A 19606-nucleotide genomic window follows, 5' to 3' on the forward strand; every position below is an offset into this window, starting at 1 on the left:
ATTTAGTTGCCAGCTCTGTTTACTATTGCTGGATGTCCCCCAGCTGCCGCGGAGCTGAGCGCAGTAACTCAGCGGAGAGCTTCTCCTTTCAGCCCTGTGTCAGGCTGAGACCCCGCGACAGCCCTCGCTGCGACCTGAAGGATGAGGGATGTTAAGCAGAGTGAGCGTAACATTCCCAGGGCACTCCCAAGGGCTCTTCCAAAGGCTTGAAAAAGCCTCTTAAAAACGGCAGCAGAGATCGAAGGCAGTTAAAGGAGAGGGAGAAAAAAAAAAGGAAGAAAAAACTTTGGCAAGCGTGCAGTGTCTTACATCAATCTAGCAGTCAGCATCGATGTAGATGTTCTTTCCTCCTTTTGTGCAACACCCCTTCCCTCCTACAGACCACCCAAAGCCCTATAAATAATCCAAGGACCGTATTTTTTCTCCAGCTTTCTCTTCAGACCTCGAAGGGAAAATATCAGGCGGGAGAAAGAAACAGAAGAGAGAGAGGAGGGCAGAGAGAGAGGAGAGATGGCCAGCGAATTCAAAAAGAAGATGTTCTGGAGGGCGGTGGTGGCCGAGTTCCTCGCCATGATCCTCTTTATTTTTATCAGCATTGGCTCGGCTCTGGGTTTTAATTTCCCAGTGTCAGTCAACGGGACATCAGCAACTCAGGACAACGTGAAGGTTTCGCTGGCTTTTGGGTTATCCATCGCGACCATGGCACAGAGCGTGGGCCACATCAGCGGTGCCCACCTGAACCCTGCAGTGACCCTGGGCCTCCTGCTGAGCTGCCAGATCAGCATCTTCAAGGCGCTGATGTACATCCTCGCCCAGTGCCTGGGGGCAGTGGTGGCCACCGCCATCCTGTCCGGAGTCACCTCCTCTCTGCCCCACAACTCCCTGGGGCTCAATGCGGTAAGCTGAAACTTCGCTGTTCCCCCCCCCGCCTTTCCCCCCAACTCTTTTTTTCCTGAGTAGAACTGAGAGGGCAACACCTATAAGGATGTGTGTGGTGGAGGTGGTGACCTCAGGCAGGGCACTTGTCCTGACTGATGGCAGGGTGCATGCATTCACTGCTGTCAGCTGAAGCGCTATTTTGATCCTTTTCTTTGGTAAGAGATGCCATAGGGATGGTCCCTTCTGTCCATTCTTTTTCAGAGCTTTATGGTCATTATCAGTTTTGCTCGTGTTCAATTTTGCATATCCATGCTGCAGAAAAGTGCCTTTTGGTACAAATGTAACATTGAAATCACTGTCATTTGCATGACTTTCCTCTTTCCTGATTCTGAAGGTCTCAGGTAACATGTCTTTGGCTCGTGATGCTGGTTAATGTGTATACACCGGTGTTTTCACGTCTGTGAATGTGATTCTTTTTCAATACCTCATTAATAGTTTGTGTAACCTGATGAGTGCAGTGCAAGAACCTATGGGACCAGTGAGAGAGATGGGTAGCAGGAGAAATCCTATCACAAAAGGTGTGAGCATCACCTGTTGCATTTGGCACAGTGCTTTCATCCTGCCTGATTCAGAATCTTAGCAGCACTTTTCTTCTTTTTCCTACTTTAACTGAGCAAAAATGAGGGGAAAAAAAATGGATTTCTCAGGTGTAATTCAGAGGATGAAGTGAGGAATCTGCATTTATGAGAGGTGCAGGTTTCAGACCTCTCCCATCCAGGTGCTCACAGCTGTTGACCATTACAGCATGCAGACAGCTGCTTGGTGGCAACCCCTCCTCCTCCATGTATTGTTCTTCTCTGCTGTTGTCTTTGTACCATAACAGGAGCAATAGGGATAGTTACCCTTTTCAACATGAAATCATCCCACTGTCAGTGGATGTCAGTAAGGAAGTCCTACAGCCACAGCAATACCCAGAGGAGTACTATAAGTGGAAATTTCCTTCTGGTCACTTATCTCACCTGATTCTATTAAGAATTTTGTAGCTTTTCTATGGCCCCCCTCTTGCAGTACAGTCAATGCAGTTTGGAACTTGAACGTATTTGAAATCTTATGCACACTGGTGCACAAAGCTCCAAACACAAATACAAAATCACTTCAGAAAACATTTTAGGGAATAAAAAAAAAAAAGGAAAATAAAAGTTTTAAGCATTCTGTGGCTTGGGAGTTATTTCTAAGCGTGAGAAAGAAGAGCTTTTGAAAACAGAAAGGTGACATTAAGGATGTCACTGCCGAGGCTGCTCACCTCCCTGCAGGGATCCCAAGCTGCCACCCATCTGGGAACTCCTCTGGGATCATTCAAAACATTTTCTGGCGAAGGAGAGGGAATCTTTTTATTAACTCCAGTGGGCTCTGGCTCTGTGTGTGAGACGTGATCCTTTCCTCTGAAACCACTGACAGAGGGAAGTGCTGAACCGCATGGGACAGGGTACCCACCCTGGTGGTTTCCTCGAGAGGTTTGGCTGCCAGCTGCCATGGAACATGGGAGGTCTGCTTTCAGCAGCATTCCCATTTGGTCTTTGCCTTTTGCCTGCCACAAAGCACTTGTGGCTGGCTGCTTCCTTTGCCCCGAAGCCCTGAAATTGGCTGTTTGCAAAGTGGGTGTAAGGGACCACCCCAAAAGCTTGCTCCTCTGTTGGTAATTCTTCAAGTTGCAAAGATTTAAGTCAGAGCTCTGCACAAAGGCATCTAAGTAGAGAGAAGTCGGAGATGGAAAAATCACTCTGTGAATCACAAAAACTGCATTTGAGAGTGGAAGCCTTGCCCCTCCGCTGGAATACATTCAGTGCACCTTTTCCAATGCCATAAAATCAATGGTAGGAGGATGTATACTCAGAGTTTTGATCTTTTATTTTCTATTTCCTATCCAGCAATAAATGTTCTGGATAGAAGAGGCTGGGGGGGGGGGGGGGGGAGACGAGACATTTCAGGAAATGGGGAGAGCAACAGCTGTCCCCTGTAAGAAGCAACTGGTGAGGAAAGCAAATCCATTCTTTTCCCACTCAGCTGGGAACAGCTGGGGAGGGAAGGTGGGGATTTGAGGGGGCAGTGGGTCTGAGCCCAGCATGGGGACAACAGAACAGCTGTCCTCATGCAGAGCTGATCACCACGGGACACATCCTGAAGTCACACTGCACTGCCTCCTTCAGCAAACAGAGCATAAGGAGATCCACAGAGACTTGCTTTGATGTCACGCTTGCTTTTCAACCTGAGAATAAGGAGGTGGAGGGGCAGAGCTGGCATTCCTGATGCCTATTTTGTCTTCTTATCCTTCTAGTAGAAAATGAGGTATAGATTCACTATTGAAAAAAAGAATAGAAAGAAAGGGAGTGCTCCATTTTGGCAAAGCTTAGGAAGGTGGCTTGGGTATGCATGACTGCTTCCTCTTTTCAGGCCTTGCCATGGACTTGAAAGGGTGTTTTTTGTGGGTTTTTTTTTTACAGGAAAATTATGGTGGGAACAAGTCAATGGAATCAGTGGCTATCCAGTGCCCTCGCTGATGCTGGGTGGGATTGTATGGGTGGGATAGATTCTGTTTTATCCTGCCCAGCTGCAGATCCTGCACCAAGGGGCCTTAGAGCTGATATCAATTCCTTAGGTTCTGTGCCAGCTCATAGGGAGGAGACAAACAAAGGTATTTCAGCTCTTAGACCCTCTCTGTTGTCCTATAGAGAGACCTAGATCTTTTCCTTTACTGTAGAGGAAACTTGGTATGATGAGGCTCCAGCCTTGTGAACCTTGATTGTGTGATGAATCTGTGCCTTTCTTATTGCCCAAAGGAAAGGAAAATGCAAGCAAACAGAGCACAGAATACAGGAATGGAAGGTACAGGGCTGAATAGAGAAAGAGGGCAGGAGAACGCAGGATGCTCCTTTACCATATTCAATATGAAGGTCTGTTTTATTCTTAGAGGCAAGCAAAACTGTCCCACATGAGGAGTTTGATCTAAACTTCACTGAAGTCAGTGCAAACTTTTTTAACTTTGCCTGGTTCTAAGTAAGAAATTCTGGACAATATTCAGAGAGGTATTTGGATTACTGAATCCTTTTAAGACAAAACTTCCCATGTATTTCAGTAGTAGTGTGATTGCCCAAGCAAAAACTTTGAGCACTGCAAAAACTGAAAGAGTAGTAGTCAGTGTTTGTTGTTCTGAGAATTTGAATGTTTATACTTGTATCATCTAGTATCTTTTTTTTGTTTTTTGGGTTTTTTTTTTGGCAACTGGATTACTTCATTTTATAAATCTCCATTAGGTAAAAATGTAAGAATAGAGAAAACATAATCCAAAGTGCACTCATCTGCCAACACAGTTGGCTATTGTCTAGTGAGGACAGATCTGTGGTTTGGATAGTGGAAGAAACTACTCATCATGGGCAATTAATGGCCAACAAAGAGCTCAAGCAGGAAAGACAGGTGAGAGGAGACGTCTGACCTCTAAGGTAACACAATATTTGCTGTTCAGCAAAGTTTATTGTGAGAACTTTCATCAGGCTATTAAAAACTGAGCAAAATTATTTATTTCTCTTTTTGTTTGTTTGTTTCCGGTTGTTTTTCATTTTGTATGAAAATGGTCATCTTCTGAAAAAATGCGGACACTCCTTTACCAATTAATAATTTTCAGTAGTGTCTGCATTTCTATATACTGACTTAAATGCCAGGAATTGGGGAGCCATCGTCTGGAAATACTTTGAAAAATCTGCCTCAAAGATTATAAAAACTAAATATATATATATATATATTGTTCCAAATGGATCAAAAGTCGTAGGGAAAACAGACCCGCAGGTAGTTTTGCTCAGGGTCAATACAATGAAAAGGAAAACAACCAAGAATAACAAATAGAAGAACTCTGTTTTGAAAATTGCTTCACGGTCTAAGAAATGCTGTTTGTGGAACTGAGGAACTTTCTAGAAAAGTCAGAGGAGGTGTGGTCAGTGGGTTGTCCGGAGAGGCTGTGGATGCCCCATCCCTGCAGGCATTCAAGGCCAGGCTGGATGTGGCTCTGGGCAGCCTGGGCTGCTGGTTGGTGACCTGCACACAGCAGGGGTTGGAGCTGGATGAGCATCGTGCTTCTTTGCAATCCAGGCCATTCTGTGATTCTATGATTTTGGAGGTCTGGAGTATTTATTCAAGACTGATGGATAGCCGTATAGATACCACTCCTTCAATGTGGGAAGTCACTTGCTCCTGGAACACCCTTTGGGTTTTCAGTGTGATCAAATCTCTGCCTCCTTTAGCTGCCTTGAGGGCATCACAGGCTGTAGGAAGCTCCAGAATTCCCACATACGGTCCTACCAGCCATGGCCCTCCTACCATGGGAGTAGGACTTGAATGCTTGGTGTTGGTGACTCATTGCTTCCCTTTGTGATTTCCCTCTCTTTCTGCCTACGCCCTCTGAGTCTGCTCTCCTCCAGCCTCAAATTAAGCAGTGTCTGGTTGCGTTGGTAGAGTCTCCAAAATAAACAGAGAGCTTGACAGCGTGAGTGGACAACTGAGTCAGTGATTGATTAAGCATTAAATGATGCCACTATTTCTCTGACTCAGTACAGAGAATGTGGTTGCCAGGGTGCCACTGGATGGATGAGATATGCAGTTGCTTTCCTGAACTCTTGTGCTTATTACAAGTGTCCTGATACCTTTTTTCAATGCAGACCATGTACTATGCCCTTCTCCAGCTTCCATGCCATCAGATTCATTCTCTGTATCACCGCCCTCTGCCTTCCCTGTTTTTGATCAGATTTAGGATCCTCCAGCCAACGTTGCCTGGATATCTGTGTACTTAAACTCTGGAGCTGCAACATGGGACCAGAAGCAGCTGCACTTTCAGAGTGAGCAAAATGGTTCCTGTACATGAGATTAGTCCATAATTTTTTGTTTCTTAACAAAGAGTAGCACAATAGCTCTTTATTCGATTTCAATCTTGCAGCAGCCGTCTTTTATGGCTTGCCAGCATTGTATTGAATCACAGCATGCCAGGAAGGTGGAACATAGGAAAGGCACCTGCTCAGGAATGGCCACAGCCACAGCTGCTTTCTAAGGAGTTCACACGAAACAGCAGAAATATCTGGGCTGAGATTTAAAACTGATGTTATCACCCATCTTCCAGTACCTTTGAGAATAACGAGGGTTATGGCTCTCATTCTATTTTTAAGACTCAGAGATTATTTTTATTTTCGTTTCTACAAAAAATTGGCTCAGTGCTTCTGCTCTGTAATGAGATAACCATTCCCTAAGCTTTTCACAGAATCACTGAGGTTGAAAAGACCACAAAGATCCCCAAGTCTAACCCCAGCTCACTCCCACCATGTCCCTCAGTGCCACATCTCCTCAGTTCTGGAACACCTCCATGGGTGGTTGGCAGAGAGCACATAGAGGTGCAGTAGTGTGGATGTTTTTGATGCATGATGAGGCCCTTGTTGATCACCCTTCTTAAGGTGGTTAATCCTTCAGTGCTAAAACAGAGTAGTCCAAAGTGGGTTTCAAGCCATGAACAAGGTCAGCATCCAGGGGATCCAAGGATGATTGGTGCACTGTTTGAAAAATACTCTGCAAGCCTCAGAATAAAGGTCCTATTTGAACAGACAAGATATAAATTGATGAAAAAGGCTTTTAAAATGAGTTGCAACAGAGCTAAAAATACTATTAATTTGTAAGATTGGTTAATGTTGTAATTCAAATTAGTTCATGGCTGTGGGTCTTTTTTTGAACATACATATATATGTTTCTGTTTTTGACCAGCTGTCCAAATAAGAAGGAATAAGTATGAAGGAAGTAAAGAAGGAAAATAACTTTTTCCCTTCCTGACTGGTGAATGAACAGTTAAAGTTGTTCTCCTTTCCTTGGCACTCTATGTATCATGTCATATACATTGGGGTATTTTGTGCTTAGGCATACGCACATCTGCAGGCACACACTCACACACAATAGATAGAAGGATAGAGACACAGAAAGATAGAGGGATAGATTGTTGGATAGATTTGTGGTTAGATATGTGGATAGATAGACAGACAGATGGACAGACATATAGAATGATTTTTCAGATCAGGTTGACCCAAATTCCATACTCTAATTTAATTTCACTTTACATTAAAAATATATGCTAGTAAGTATTAATTTTTAATCAAGATCTGACGCGCCCTAAAAGAAACCTAGGAGAAAGCTGGGGAGGGACTCTTTATCCAGGACTGCAGTGATAGGGCAAGGGGGAATGGCTTTAAGAGGGGGGGGGGTTAGATTAGATGGTAGGAAGCAATTTTTCACGGTGACAGTGATGAGACCCAAGCACAGGCTGCCCAGGCAAGATATGATGGCCCATCCTTGGCAGTGCTCAAGGCCAAATTCAATTAGGCTTTGGGCAACGTGATCTGGGTCTGGTGGGAGATGCCCTCGCCCATGGCAAGGCTTAGAATTAGATGGACTTTAAGATCCTTTCCAACTCAAACTATTTCAGGATTTTGTGATTCTATGGCAAGAATCTAAGGACAAATGGAAATTTCCACAAGAAACATGAGAATGAATATTATGGATCTTTTCTTGAAAAGCTGTTAAAAACAGCAAGTCACTGCAGCAGGGCTCATGTATCTTAGGAGATAATTTGGACCTTTGAGCGTGTTGAGAACAGCATCCCTTTAGTCAGAGAATCCTAAGAAGTATAACAATCTGGCTTGTATATTGTTACCTTTAGGAGAAGCATTTCTTAAAACAAGGATACTGAAACACATTACAAGTACTACAGGAAGAAAAAATAGCCCTTGAAAAATTTCCTGTTTGTCTCAAGAGGAAATTGCCTGTTTTCTTTAGAGCAGTAGTACATTCTTGCTTATTTGTCTTGCTCTAACTTAATTGAGAGTATTCAATAAGCGAGAGATCTTTACCTGATATTGTAATTAATTTCTCAAAAAAATCTTTATTCTTAGAAAAAAATCTTTGTTCCTGGGTTAAAGAAACCACACCAAACTATTCCACTGTTTTTGTTTCTCAGATTCTGTGTTCCCCTGCCTTTCTGTATTACGTGTGCTCCTCAGAACCCTCAGTACAAAGTTAATGCCAATGTCATGGAGCAAGTGAATGTCTGCTGTAGGTTTTCCTGCCCTGTCTGGGAGCAGAATGGGGTGTATGTGTATTTATTAACACACAACCTGATGGGAAAGCACTACACTTTCTGGCATTCAGAGCCAAAGCTCGTGCTGGTATTTACCTCTTGCAACTCCACTGAAGTAAATGATATCTGAAGCTATGGCACAACAATAATTTGTTAAATCAAACATACAGGCCTGTCAGACATCCTGAAGGAAACTCTTTAAACAGCAGGAGGCCAAAAAAGTATGCTGAGAGCTCTGCAAGAGGTTTCTCTTTTAACATCTGAGGATGGGAAAGCAGCCAAGAAATCCTCCATGTACTTTCCAAGCAGATTCCTGTGCATCCCTTCTGCAGTAACCACTGAGAGGTACCACCAAAAAGCAAATTTTCCATGCTCTTGACACTTTCTGTGCCAGGAGAAGTTAATGAAGGCTTTGAAAGCAGAAGTGTGGTTCAAGTTTCCTTACATATATTTATGTAATTTCCCTTGAAGTTATGATAAGTGCATTTGAAACAAGGAATGAAAATAAGTAAAGGCATGGCCTCTACTTCTTCCTTTCATAGGACCTGTTGCTTGATGATCAAGGTAGAAAGGGATCTGGAAATTTTTCCCTAATTTCTGCACTGCAGTGCTCACACTTAGAGCTGTACTTTCAACTCATGCAGAGCTCTTGAATGCTCTGCAAAAGACTGGCAGTAAGAACTGCCTCAAAAGTGGGAAGTTTGAAAACTTCGCAGGTGAAGGGATTTTCTAGCAGTGCAAAGTGAACATCACTTTGGTGCAATTGCCAAAAACTATGCTGTGGCTTTTGTTTGAATCTAGATGGTTATTCCAGGAGCAACTCTGAAAGGTAGATTGCACTAAACTCAAAATTCAGATACGTCTTCATTTCCCTATTGAATCATATAATCATAGAAAGATAGAGTCACCAAGGTTGGAAAAGACCTCAAAGATCATACAATCCAACTGTCCACCTATCACCAGTATTTCCCCACTAAACCATGTCCCTTAGTGCAGCGTCTAAATGTTTCTTGAACACAAGAACCACCATCTCCTTTTGGGCTGACAATATGAGAGGCCATAAACAGCACCCTGATATAAACAAGTGCTTCACATATTCTACTGAAAATGAACAATTTACTTGTGTTTGGCTGTGCAAAGGAAAATATCACTATTCTGCATCCTTTGAATAATAGTTGTTTATTTCATAGGAGAAAAAAAAGAAAAGAAAAGAAAAAAACATGTTTCCCAGGGCCACATCAGAAGGTTAAAGTGTAAACGAGACTGTTTAACAAACGGCCTTTCTCCAACTAACTGTGTTAAATGGAAGTCCCATACAGTTACTGGCTTTTACTACGTGTCATTGGCCATCACTCTTCTCTTTATTGCATCCCAGGCTGCTGCGAGACAAAGCCCAGGCCAGGTTCCCATCAGCTGGAGGATGGGGTGGGAGGGAGGTTAGCCTTGTTCCTGCAGGCTGTCCGCTGACCAAAGAATGGAAAACATAATTTGCGCTTGGGGAACTGAACGTGCCCCCTTTAGAACTCTGAAGGCTGTATTTGTAGGAAGGATAACCTAACAAAGGACAACATGTTTTGTCCGTAGGTTCTGCTGAATGCTTCTACTGTTGACCTAGGATTCAATCCAAAGCTAATCCTTTGCCTCATAAGCAGCTCCATCTGAGTGCTCTTGCTATATAATTTTAAATGAAACTCTTTAGATCTCTCTCTTTCACTCTACTTACTGAAGGAATGTGACTTTTCTACTTTCGGAATCCCTAATGAGTAAATAATGAGTACAGAATCATCAGTTTCAGAGCAATGTTATTAAATTGCAAGGAGAGAAAAGAATAACTGTGGCTAAATAGCGAAGGATACGCTTGGACTGTGAGTTAAAGGGAGGTTTATAGCTATTCCAGCCGGAGAAGGGGAGGTTACTATGACAGGAGTTATCAAGTTGCAAGCATGGTAAACGTGGAGCTGAAAGAATTAGAAGAACAGACAAAACGACGGGCAGCTTTGAGGGAAGTAGGAAGATTAATTTCTGAGATTGCATTCAAAGAGCAGCGTATCAACTAACTCTGCCCAGCAAAACACTTAAATGTTAGTTTGGTGTGAAGAAGCATATTGAATATTTCTGGTGTAAGGATGAAAAGGAGAGCATAAACCATTTAAACCAGTATGAAAAGATTTCCTCGTCAAGGAAAACAAGGAAAGACTAAGATGGGAAGGCTTAAGGTGTAAGAAGAAAACATAAAGAGATCCATTTTTTAAATAGTCTGCCAGTAATATAGCCATGGAGGGAGACTCCTGTTGAGTTGAGAAGAAATGACAGAAATTTTCCCATGAGAAAAGTCTACCATGGAAGAGAAAAGCTAACCTGGAATACTGAAAACATCAGGCCTGGTGCAAATGGCATCTTATTTGAATTCAGTCCACAGAGAAGGAAGACTCTCTGACATAAAGATATTATTTGTTGCAGCAGTTCTTGTTCCCAGCATGAATATTAAAAATACTTTAATAAAAGTTAATGCAGATGTGTTGAGAAGATGCCGTGGTTTCGCTTTTCTGTCTTGAAAAAGCATCAGCCAGCTTTGCTTGCTGTGAAGTGTTTCATAACTGAGGAGAAAATTGACATTCCCGTACTGAAAAGTTGATTTCTACATTTCCAGAGGCCTAATCTTTTTCAGGAATAATGAGAAACTAATCCCTGTTATATGAAAGCAAGGTTAACCCTAGAAGATGCTGCCTTTTGCTGAGTTTGTTGGATGACATGAGTCAGGCATGGCATCACATCATGAAACCACCTTGCATAACAGCTCTCTTATCCATATAACGGGAAACAGCTTTGAGCCTGATATACTTTGATTCCTGATGAGAAAAATATGAAGCCACTGGAGAAGTACACAGTTGGGTTTACCTTGGGCCAGTTTAATTTCCTGTCCCTGTTTCTCTTTTGAAGGCAGATATCTAATAAATATCCTGTTCCAAAAAAAAGGAGAGAGGAGGGAAAGATAAAAAAAAAAAGAAATAAAACATAAAATTTGCCCACACTGTTGCTGGAAGCTGAGGAAGTCAGTCAGCTAAACATGGCAGCTATGAGCACCTAAGTGAATCTTCCATAGTTCCAGTTGCAGAGAAATCACAACTATTTGATGTTATGGAGAGACAGAAGCAACTGCTACTCATTCCCTAAAAACAAAAAGCAGTTGCTCACCTCAAGCAGTTTTTCTTATGGTCGTGACTGGAAATATCCAGTGGTGCAGAACTCAGTATTCAACATGCCTGAGTACTGAGCATCCAACCAATTTCTTCTCGGGAGCCATGGGCTTTCTGATCGAGATAGGAGTTTTATTAATTTAAAAAACTCCAGCCATTTTATTTTTTATTCCCCGCTATCTTGTTCTGAGTCACACTGAACTCAAGTAACAACGGTGGCAGGATTCAGCTGATGGAAGGATGTACTTCATGTGGGCTGTCTGCATCTATGCTTCTGCCTATGATATTGGTGCTTTTACAGTCAAGGTGAAATTGTTCAGATCAAAGCACTGCAGTCGAGGCAGCGATTCAACTGGTCAGCTATCTTTATGTCCCACTGTAATCTTCAGATCTTGCCAATAAAGCAACCCATTTCTTAGGTACATTTCTGATGCTTTTCATGTCAAAACAGTGCAGTGATTTAGAAATGATGTTCAGTGAAACAATTCATCTGAACACAAAGTGCCATCTAAAACGCAGAGTGTGTGGGAGATATTGGAGTAAGGTGAAAAAAGGCCAGAGATTTTCCCAGAGATGCATCAAAGACAAAAGCAGCCCATGTCCCTGCATTTTTTTCATAATCACTGGTAATCAGCATACCAGTGTAGCAAAGAAAGTCATTTCAGTGTGGTACAAGTCACTGGAAAAGGATGTTTTCTCTCCAGTACTACCACAGAGGTGAATACATCTTACACTACAAGGCATTATTGTATCTATTTAATAATCATTTTTCCATCTTTTTAAGCAGATATGGTCATCTTAAGTTATGAATATACTCAGAATAGCAGAATAATAGAGGTTAAGATCAGTTAAGATAAGCTGATATTTACCGTCGTATATATTGAACTCCACTGTGGCCAAGGTCTAGATAAATACAGATACATGCATGTATACATCAGTGTTCATTTTAATTTGATGGCTGTCTATATGGAATGCTAGGAAATTAACCTTCCTACCACTCCTGTTGTGCAGGGAGACATTTTGATGAAGACTCATGGTGTTCCATGTGTTGCTGTAGTCTAGGAGGGTCAGCCTACTGCTATAGTGACACTACAACTGTGACAAGTAGGCAAATAACCAACATAAGTGATAGTATACTTACAAACACAGCAAACCAGGACATCCAAGGCTTGCCTCTGTCTGCAATTGGAACACGGCCCAGAGTTCTTGCTCTTGCAGTGGAGAATCTTACGTCCCTGGCAGTCTGCGTAATGTGACACGCTAGAGGAAAGCAAAAGGTTTCCTACGATATTTCCAGGTTTTATTTGGTTCCACACAGCCCATCAATAAGTGTTGATTAGCAGGGAGAATGACCTCAAGTCACGTCAACCTTAGGATTTGTTTTCCTGGAGGGAAAGGAAGACTATGATTTCCTCTCCTCAAAGATAAGAATTATCACAGGTTTTGAAGGCAGAATTTTGCTCTTTTTGTCTTTTTTTTTTTTTTTTTTCTTTCTTTCTTTCTTTCTTTCTTTCTTTCTTTCTTTCTTTCTTTCTTTCTTTCTTTCTTTCTTTCTTTCTTTCTTTCTTTCTTTCTTTCTTTCTTTCTTTCTTTCTTTCTCTCTTTCTCTCTTTCTCTCTTTCTCTCTTTCTTTCTTTCTTTCTTTCTTTCTTTCTTCCTTTCTTCCTTTCTTCCTTTCTTCCTTTCTTCCTTTCTTCCTTTCTTCCTTTCTTCCTTTCTTCCTTTTTTTCTTGAAGACCTTTAAAGCAAAGGAAAAGCCTTTTGCTAGGTTAGTATTTATTCATTTCAAATGCCAAGGCCTCTTCATACTTTAACATGAATGCTTAAGATCTCAGATGTAGACTCTGTGGGGTTTAAAAGTTTCATTATGATAGAGGAGAATTTAGTTTCATATATGCTTTTGGGCATCTGTATACTCACTTACTTATTTACAAATATGCTTGTTTTTTATTTGGCCCTCCAAATGTGGGGTAAGATCTTCCAGATTCTGTAGTATAGATTCTTTTATTTCAGTAGGATGAGTTTGAAATTTAACATACTGAGTTGCAACCCAAATGCAGCAAATGGAGTGATTATTTTAAAAAGGAAAGGATAAAAGTAATAGAATACTAATTTAGTATTATACCAGGTGTTCAGTATGCATTTCTAGATCGTGTCATTCTCACTGCCAACTCACATGTACATAATTTATATTTCTCACATATAGATCATGTTTGTGTTGAAGATGGTTTTACTTTCTACTCCTGCAGGAGCCAAAATATCCATCATTTGAACAAAGATTTCCTTAGCTATACTAATAAATTAATATTAGTTTCATAAACTAATTTTATAAACGAATTCTAACTCAAGGTTTATCTGTTCTACATGTTAAAGAACAAGAGACAAAATTATGTTATTCATGTTTCAGATGTCATTTCTTAGAAATTAATACATTTTCACTGTTGTTAAGACAGACAATATCCTCTTATTTTTACAAACATTATGTTATTCTATGTTACAGAGAAGAAGTGAGAAAACTGAATAGCAAAGGTGAAAAGCGAATAAGTTTAACAAAACCTCCTGAAGTTTTAAAGTTTTTCAAATATTAATTTTAGGAAAATTGCAATGTAAAGCCATGTAAAGAGGTTTAATACATGATTTCCCATAGTTTTATTTTTTCTGATAGGTCAGCATAACAAGCAATTATCTTTTTGTTATGTATGACCTTGCAACGTTTAACACAGAGGCTGTGACAGATGGGACAACCTACTGATAGCTCTATTACTGAGTGTATGTTTTGCAGAGCATGCTTCCTACACTCAGTCATTTACATTCTCAGTTCTTCTGGCATGTGTCCAAGCTCATGTTTTATCCCATCTATGCAGTCCAGTTACCTCTGTTTAACAACAATTCTTTTAGCTCATAAAGATTTGTCTTAACGAAGACACCAGTGAATGCCATCATTAGAAACAGAATTAAAGCCCTGATATATCATTATTAATTTAGATCCATGGTTACTTGTTGAAGAAAACTTTATAATAGTACTACAGAAATATGAAAAGGCTATTATTTTCTAATGTTCATGTATGTGAATTTCTGTGGTTTCTATATGTTCTACAATGCATACATTATTGAGAAACTCAACTGATTCTATGATTAACAATACAGTAGGAATATCTACATCTGCCAATGAGTTTTTCTGCAGAATCCACTTTATTTCACAGATAAACCGAAATACTTCATCAACCCTTTAGGATTTCTGTATTGTGGATGTTTATTCTACCTATCAAAGTCATTGGGTGGGATTCAGTTCAAGGTACACCTAAAACTAATCTACATGTGAATTGTTTTAAAGTTCTTGTTATGGTCAAATGAGATCTAGCCAATATAGCCAAAAAGGACAGAGCTATTCAGCTGACTCCCAAATGATCAACATGTCATCAGCTGAGTGGTTTATCCCTGCTGACTGTGTTCATTTCCTCTCCAAGTTCAGAGATACAATTCTTGAACACTGGCAGCTGGAGCCATTTTAGATATCCATGGCCTCCTGTAAAACTGGTGTCACATCTTCTGGTAGCACATGAATGCCATGAAGAATCCAGGGTATTTCAAATGGAGTTAGAGGAACATTTTCAGGCAACTAAACTGCATATAGGTGACTTAAAATTTGGCAGGGAATTTGCCCATGCTACCTGCATTTTGCTGTACATTGCCATCATAAGGTCCTCGTTTTGAAGAGTTCATGTTAAACAACAGAAAATAAATAGTGGTAGGAGAAGAAAAGATTAGTGTGACTTGTTGATAACAGAGATAGGTACCTTCAGGCTACTCAGAGCTGTGCTACTTTCTTACTCTATTTGCCCCTTCCTCCTCATGCTCCTGTTTGGCAATTGTTGCTAATGTCAAGTTGAGCAATTTAGTTTAATTTGACCACTGCATCCTCATTCTCACAAGCAATGAATAAATGTCTTAGGGCAAGAGAGGTCATTTTTACAGATATATTCTATTGAAGACAAATCATTAACAGATTTGTCTTTCACACGTACACCAGTTACACTCTCATTGTGTCTACTGTTTGAGTGTTTGCTTTGGCTGGATGCACTGAATGCAACCACCATGTTTTATCCCTAACAAAAGATGGTTATATATGGTTATACCTACACTTGAGTGCAATAGCATGTGTTTCAACACTCTCCTTTTTATTTTAGCTGTTAAGCAAAGGAAGCACAACTAGAGAAATGAATGTAGAGGTCTGCATTGAGATACAGCATCCCTGTGAAACTCTGTTGTACTGTGTGAAGGCAGATAGGAATATCAGATTTTTTTCTTTCCTTCTTTTCTCCATGCAGCTTGCAAAAGGAATCAATGCAGGCCAAGGACTAGGAATTGAAATCATTGCTACTCTCCAGCTGGTTTTGTGCGTCCTTGCCACCACAGACAGGAGAAGGAATGATGTCTCAGGATCAGCACCTCTGGCCATTGGTCTCTCTGTTGCCTTGGGACATCTCCTTGCAGTAAGTTTTAGCTCTCATCTTTGATGTGTGCCTCGATATGAGCTGGTGAAGAAAGATAGATTGGCAAGACAGCAGTTCCATCCTTCTGCCTCCTCTTCAGAGACTGACCTTAATTCTATGCTGTTCATGGTAATGGTGTGTAATGAAGATGCCACATGTACTTTGATAACTCACTGCTGCTTATCCTTTTGACTCCTAGATTGATTACACTGGTTGTGGAATTAACCCAGCCAGATCTTTTGGCTCAGCACTGATTGCCAACAACTTTGAAAATCATTGGGTAAGTAGAAGAAATTTGCTTAACTTTCAAGAGATTTTGCTTATACACAATTTACAAGATCAGAAATATGTAAATCCAAATAACTAACTGTTGCTGAGTTTCTGTTCCTATTTTACTGAACAATCTCCTTTTGCTCTTCGCTGACTATCTTTGGGAGATGCAGATTCCTCAAGATGATCGTGTGTTTTCAAAGTAATACAGCTAATTTTCTCTGGTTATTTCCCCTTATGCATATTTAAGTAAGTAAATAAATAAATGATTAAAACGTTAAAGCCTCATTACGCTGAATCCTGTGTTGAGAATACGTTGTTTAAACTAAGTTTGTAAATTGCTATGATTATTCCAGTAAAACCTACTTGTGAAATGCAGTGAATTATGCAATATTTGGAAGCTAATAAAATGCCCACCTACTTACACTTAAATATGCTTATGCACTTCCATGGATAAGTGCACTGGAAACACCGCAGATTTTTTAATTATTAATAAATATTTAATGAGGAACTTCATGAACATGTACTTATTTCACTAAAACTCACTGCAATTTGTTCTAACTCTCCCACTTGTTCTGGCATCTTTTTGCACAAGATTTCTTGGAAGTTCACTGACAGTGCAATGGGGCAATGAAATTTTGGATATGAATGCCATTTTAATCCAAAAAGTAATACATACAAAATGAAGATGCTGTGGAAATTGTACAGTTTTCTCCCACCTGGACACTTCCATTGGGATATTAGGATAATGAAGCTAAGCAAGGAGTTAGTGTTTTCAGAACTGTGTGGAAAAAAATGTGTTGCTTTTGTGGAGAGAGTGAAAAATGCCTATTAAACCACTGATATCACTGGATAAAGAAAACTGAGTTTTCAGACTCAGTATCTCTTTGGCCATGTACATCCCTCAAAATGATCTATTTGTTCTATTAAAATCATCTCGTTGGCTAAAATATTTATTCTTCCTACAAAAGTTGTTTGCCTCCTGTGGAATGTCCCTAGCTAAATAGTAGCTAACAGCAAGTTAAGCCCCTAATTAGGTCCTCACTAAATATTACTTTCAGATTCATCTATCACTGAAGGTTACTGTGAGAAATGAATCTCACACCCTTGTTGCTTTTAGAGATTGTTCCCCTCCGCCTGCTAAATACAGCTTGAGCAACCAGTAGATACCCCATTTTAAATATCAGAAGTTGACAGTATAGTCACAGATATCCATTCCTGGGTCCCTTATCCAGTTTGTGGTTTCACTCTGAAGTTCATATAGAAGAACTTAAGCAGAAACTTGCAGAACAGCTTCAAATGCAAGATTACCTGATGTATTAACCAGGCTTGGAACTGTGTTCCAGATCTTCTGGGTTGGCCCAATCATTGGAGGAGCAGCTGCTGCCCTGATCTATGACTTCATCCTGGCTCCCAGAAGCAGTGACCTGACTGATCGCGTGAAGGTGTGGACCAGCGGCCAAGTAGAAGAGTATGATCTGGAAGGAGATGATATGAACTCCAGAGTTGAGATGAAGCCAAAATAAAGAAGGACAAGTTGGGGTGGGGGAACGCATCGGTTTTTGAAGATTTTATCAGTGTTATAGACTCTTTGTAAACCAGCAAGAAGAACTTTGTTTTGTAATTCAATATGGTTTTCCTTTTTTTTTTTTTTTTGCACCCAATCTAAATAGCTTTTTTATATCTGAGGTTGTTCAATTACATTGTCTTCAGGCCAAGAATTCATTAGCATGATCTAAATAAATTGGGTTGATATTTAACCCTTCTCTCACTACTTCTAAATTTGCTGGTGTATTCACTGTGGCTGGTCCTCCCAGCACATCATGCAGTAGTGATGCATAGTTTGCTGAAAGAACAAAACTTCATCTGTACCATTCATAGGGGTTTATACCAGAAGAAGTATCTATATAGAAATGCAAGGCTGGTATTTAATGTCAGCAGTGCACATGAAAAAAATTCTTCAATCATTTCCCAGAAGCATCTTTTGGAAGCAAAGGCTGCTAAAATTTATTTGTTATCTAGAAAGAACCATAATTTTCTAAATTGTTGATAATCTCCAAGAAAGAGGTCCAGAAATACTGTTGAGCAGAACAAGAAGCTCCAGATTTCCAAGATCTGTTTACATTTTTCAGTGTTTCATCCTCTCTGAACCTGCATCCAGTTGTGAAGGGATAACCAAAAAATGTGTAGATGCATGAATTCCTGGGAAGTGATAACTAGAAATGAGATTGAAGAGCAGTAGTTACAACAGCAATGAGAACAACATGGTGCTGATATGTAAACAGGACCTGATTGTTCCTGTGACTGTTCTACTTTTGCTTCTCTTATGTAAATTAACTGTATATTTGAAAAGAAACCAGGAAAAAAAATAAAGACTCCTTTCTTCCTGACCCCATTTTAATAGCAAGTGCTATGACATTCAGGGACAATTAATAGAGATACACACAGTATATTTTCTAATGAGGGACAAATACATACCCGTGTGTAAGTCCATTTTGAGGGTCATTTAAAAAAAATAAAATATATATATATATAAATGTTTATATATGTGTTTTATACAGAAAGCTTAGTATGCTGTTTTGTAAGAAAATAAGAGCAGAAAACAAGTGGAAGGAATTTCATAGGAGCTTAGCAAAATAAACGACACTGGAAACATGAAGAAAACTAACATTCTAAACAAAATGGACGATGATTTTCTGTTTTTGTTTTAGTGTGTGTGCTACTTTTGATTTCCTGAATAACCCATAACAGTAGATGGTCTCACATACTAACTATAGACTATAGCTGAAGCAGGTAGGTGCTGATATACTTGTTCTGCACTAAACCATTTTACATAAAGAATGAAGCCCAGGGAAAACCTACATAAAAATGACACAGTTAACCCTTCAGACAAGCACCCCAGAGGTTATATGAATGACAGATGACTCCTGGTGGACAGACAGCATGGAGAGTGAAAATGAAAGAGGGTTGACGTAGGAATCCATATAGTTTGGATCATTTCTTTTAGTTGAGCAGATTTACAAGATTTACAAGAAAAAAAAAACAAAAAACAGAAATGCCAGCAGACCAAACCAGAATTTTTCTTGTCTAGTTTTGGTGCATAATCCTGTGTATTGTCAGTGTACATACAGCATGATTGGATTTTGGGGTGGTTTAAAAATAAACAAAATCATTTGTGCTAACACATGAGATGTTCATGGTTCTTTTTTCATTTCTTTACATCACATTGCATTTCCTCTGCTATAGTATTTTCAGGTGCCCATCTGTAAGACTGAGAAAGCTTCTTTGTATGGCAAAGTAGGCCCTCACCTAGAATCAAACTCTATTTAAGATGTACTTAGAAATGAAGCAGGGTACAAAGACTGCATGCAAACTTTTCAGAATCTGTTGAACCCAGAGTTTCCACAATCAAATTCCAGAATTTGCCAATATTCTTGGACATCCATTGACCCCAAATCAGTCCTTTATTTTTTTTCCTTACAAACCTGACCACACAGAACAGTTGGAGGAATTATTAAAAATAAATAGCTTTCCTTGACAAGCTTGAGGTAACTTAACACTGATAGTGATGCAGATTCAGAATTTTTGTACTATTTCTTGCACAAAGTATT

At 40.1% G+C, this 19606-nt stretch overlaps 1 protein-coding gene across 1 annotated transcript; it reads left to right on the top strand.

The window, feature by feature from the left end:
- The first annotated feature begins 304 nt into the window (after positions 1-304).
- AQP1 (aquaporin 1 (Colton blood group)) lies at positions 305-19179 on the top strand. Its single transcript, XM_052695122.1, has 4 exons — positions 305-897; positions 15561-15725; positions 15925-16005; positions 17342-19179. The coding sequence occupies exons 1-4, from the start codon at positions 511-513 to the stop codon at positions 17519-17521; spliced, it is 813 nt and encodes a 270-aa protein (XP_052551082.1). The 5' UTR covers positions 305-510; the 3' UTR covers positions 17522-19179.
- Positions 19180-19606: the final 427 nt, after the last annotated feature.

This window comes from Tympanuchus pallidicinctus, unplaced genomic scaffold, assembly GCF_026119805.1.
Source record: "Tympanuchus pallidicinctus isolate F22 unplaced genomic scaffold, pur_lepc_1.0 scaffold3, whole genome shotgun sequence".
NCBI classification, from domain to species: domain Eukaryota; kingdom Metazoa; phylum Chordata; class Aves; order Galliformes; family Phasianidae; genus Tympanuchus; species Tympanuchus pallidicinctus.

Bases quoted from the DNA above. Each gene is read 5' to 3' on its own strand.
- AQP1 (XM_052695122.1), top strand. From the start codon at position 511: ATGGCCAGCGAATTCAAAAAGAAGATGTTCTGGAGGGCGGTGGTGGCC. The intron at 898-15,560 runs GTAAGCTGAAAC...TTCTCCATGCAG, and splicing joins ACTCCCTGGGGCTCAATGCG to CTTGCAAAAGGAATCAATGC. The intron at 16,006-17,341 runs GTAAGTAGAAGA...ACTGTGTTCCAG, and splicing joins ACAACTTTGAAAATCATTGG to ATCTTCTGGGTTGGCCCAAT.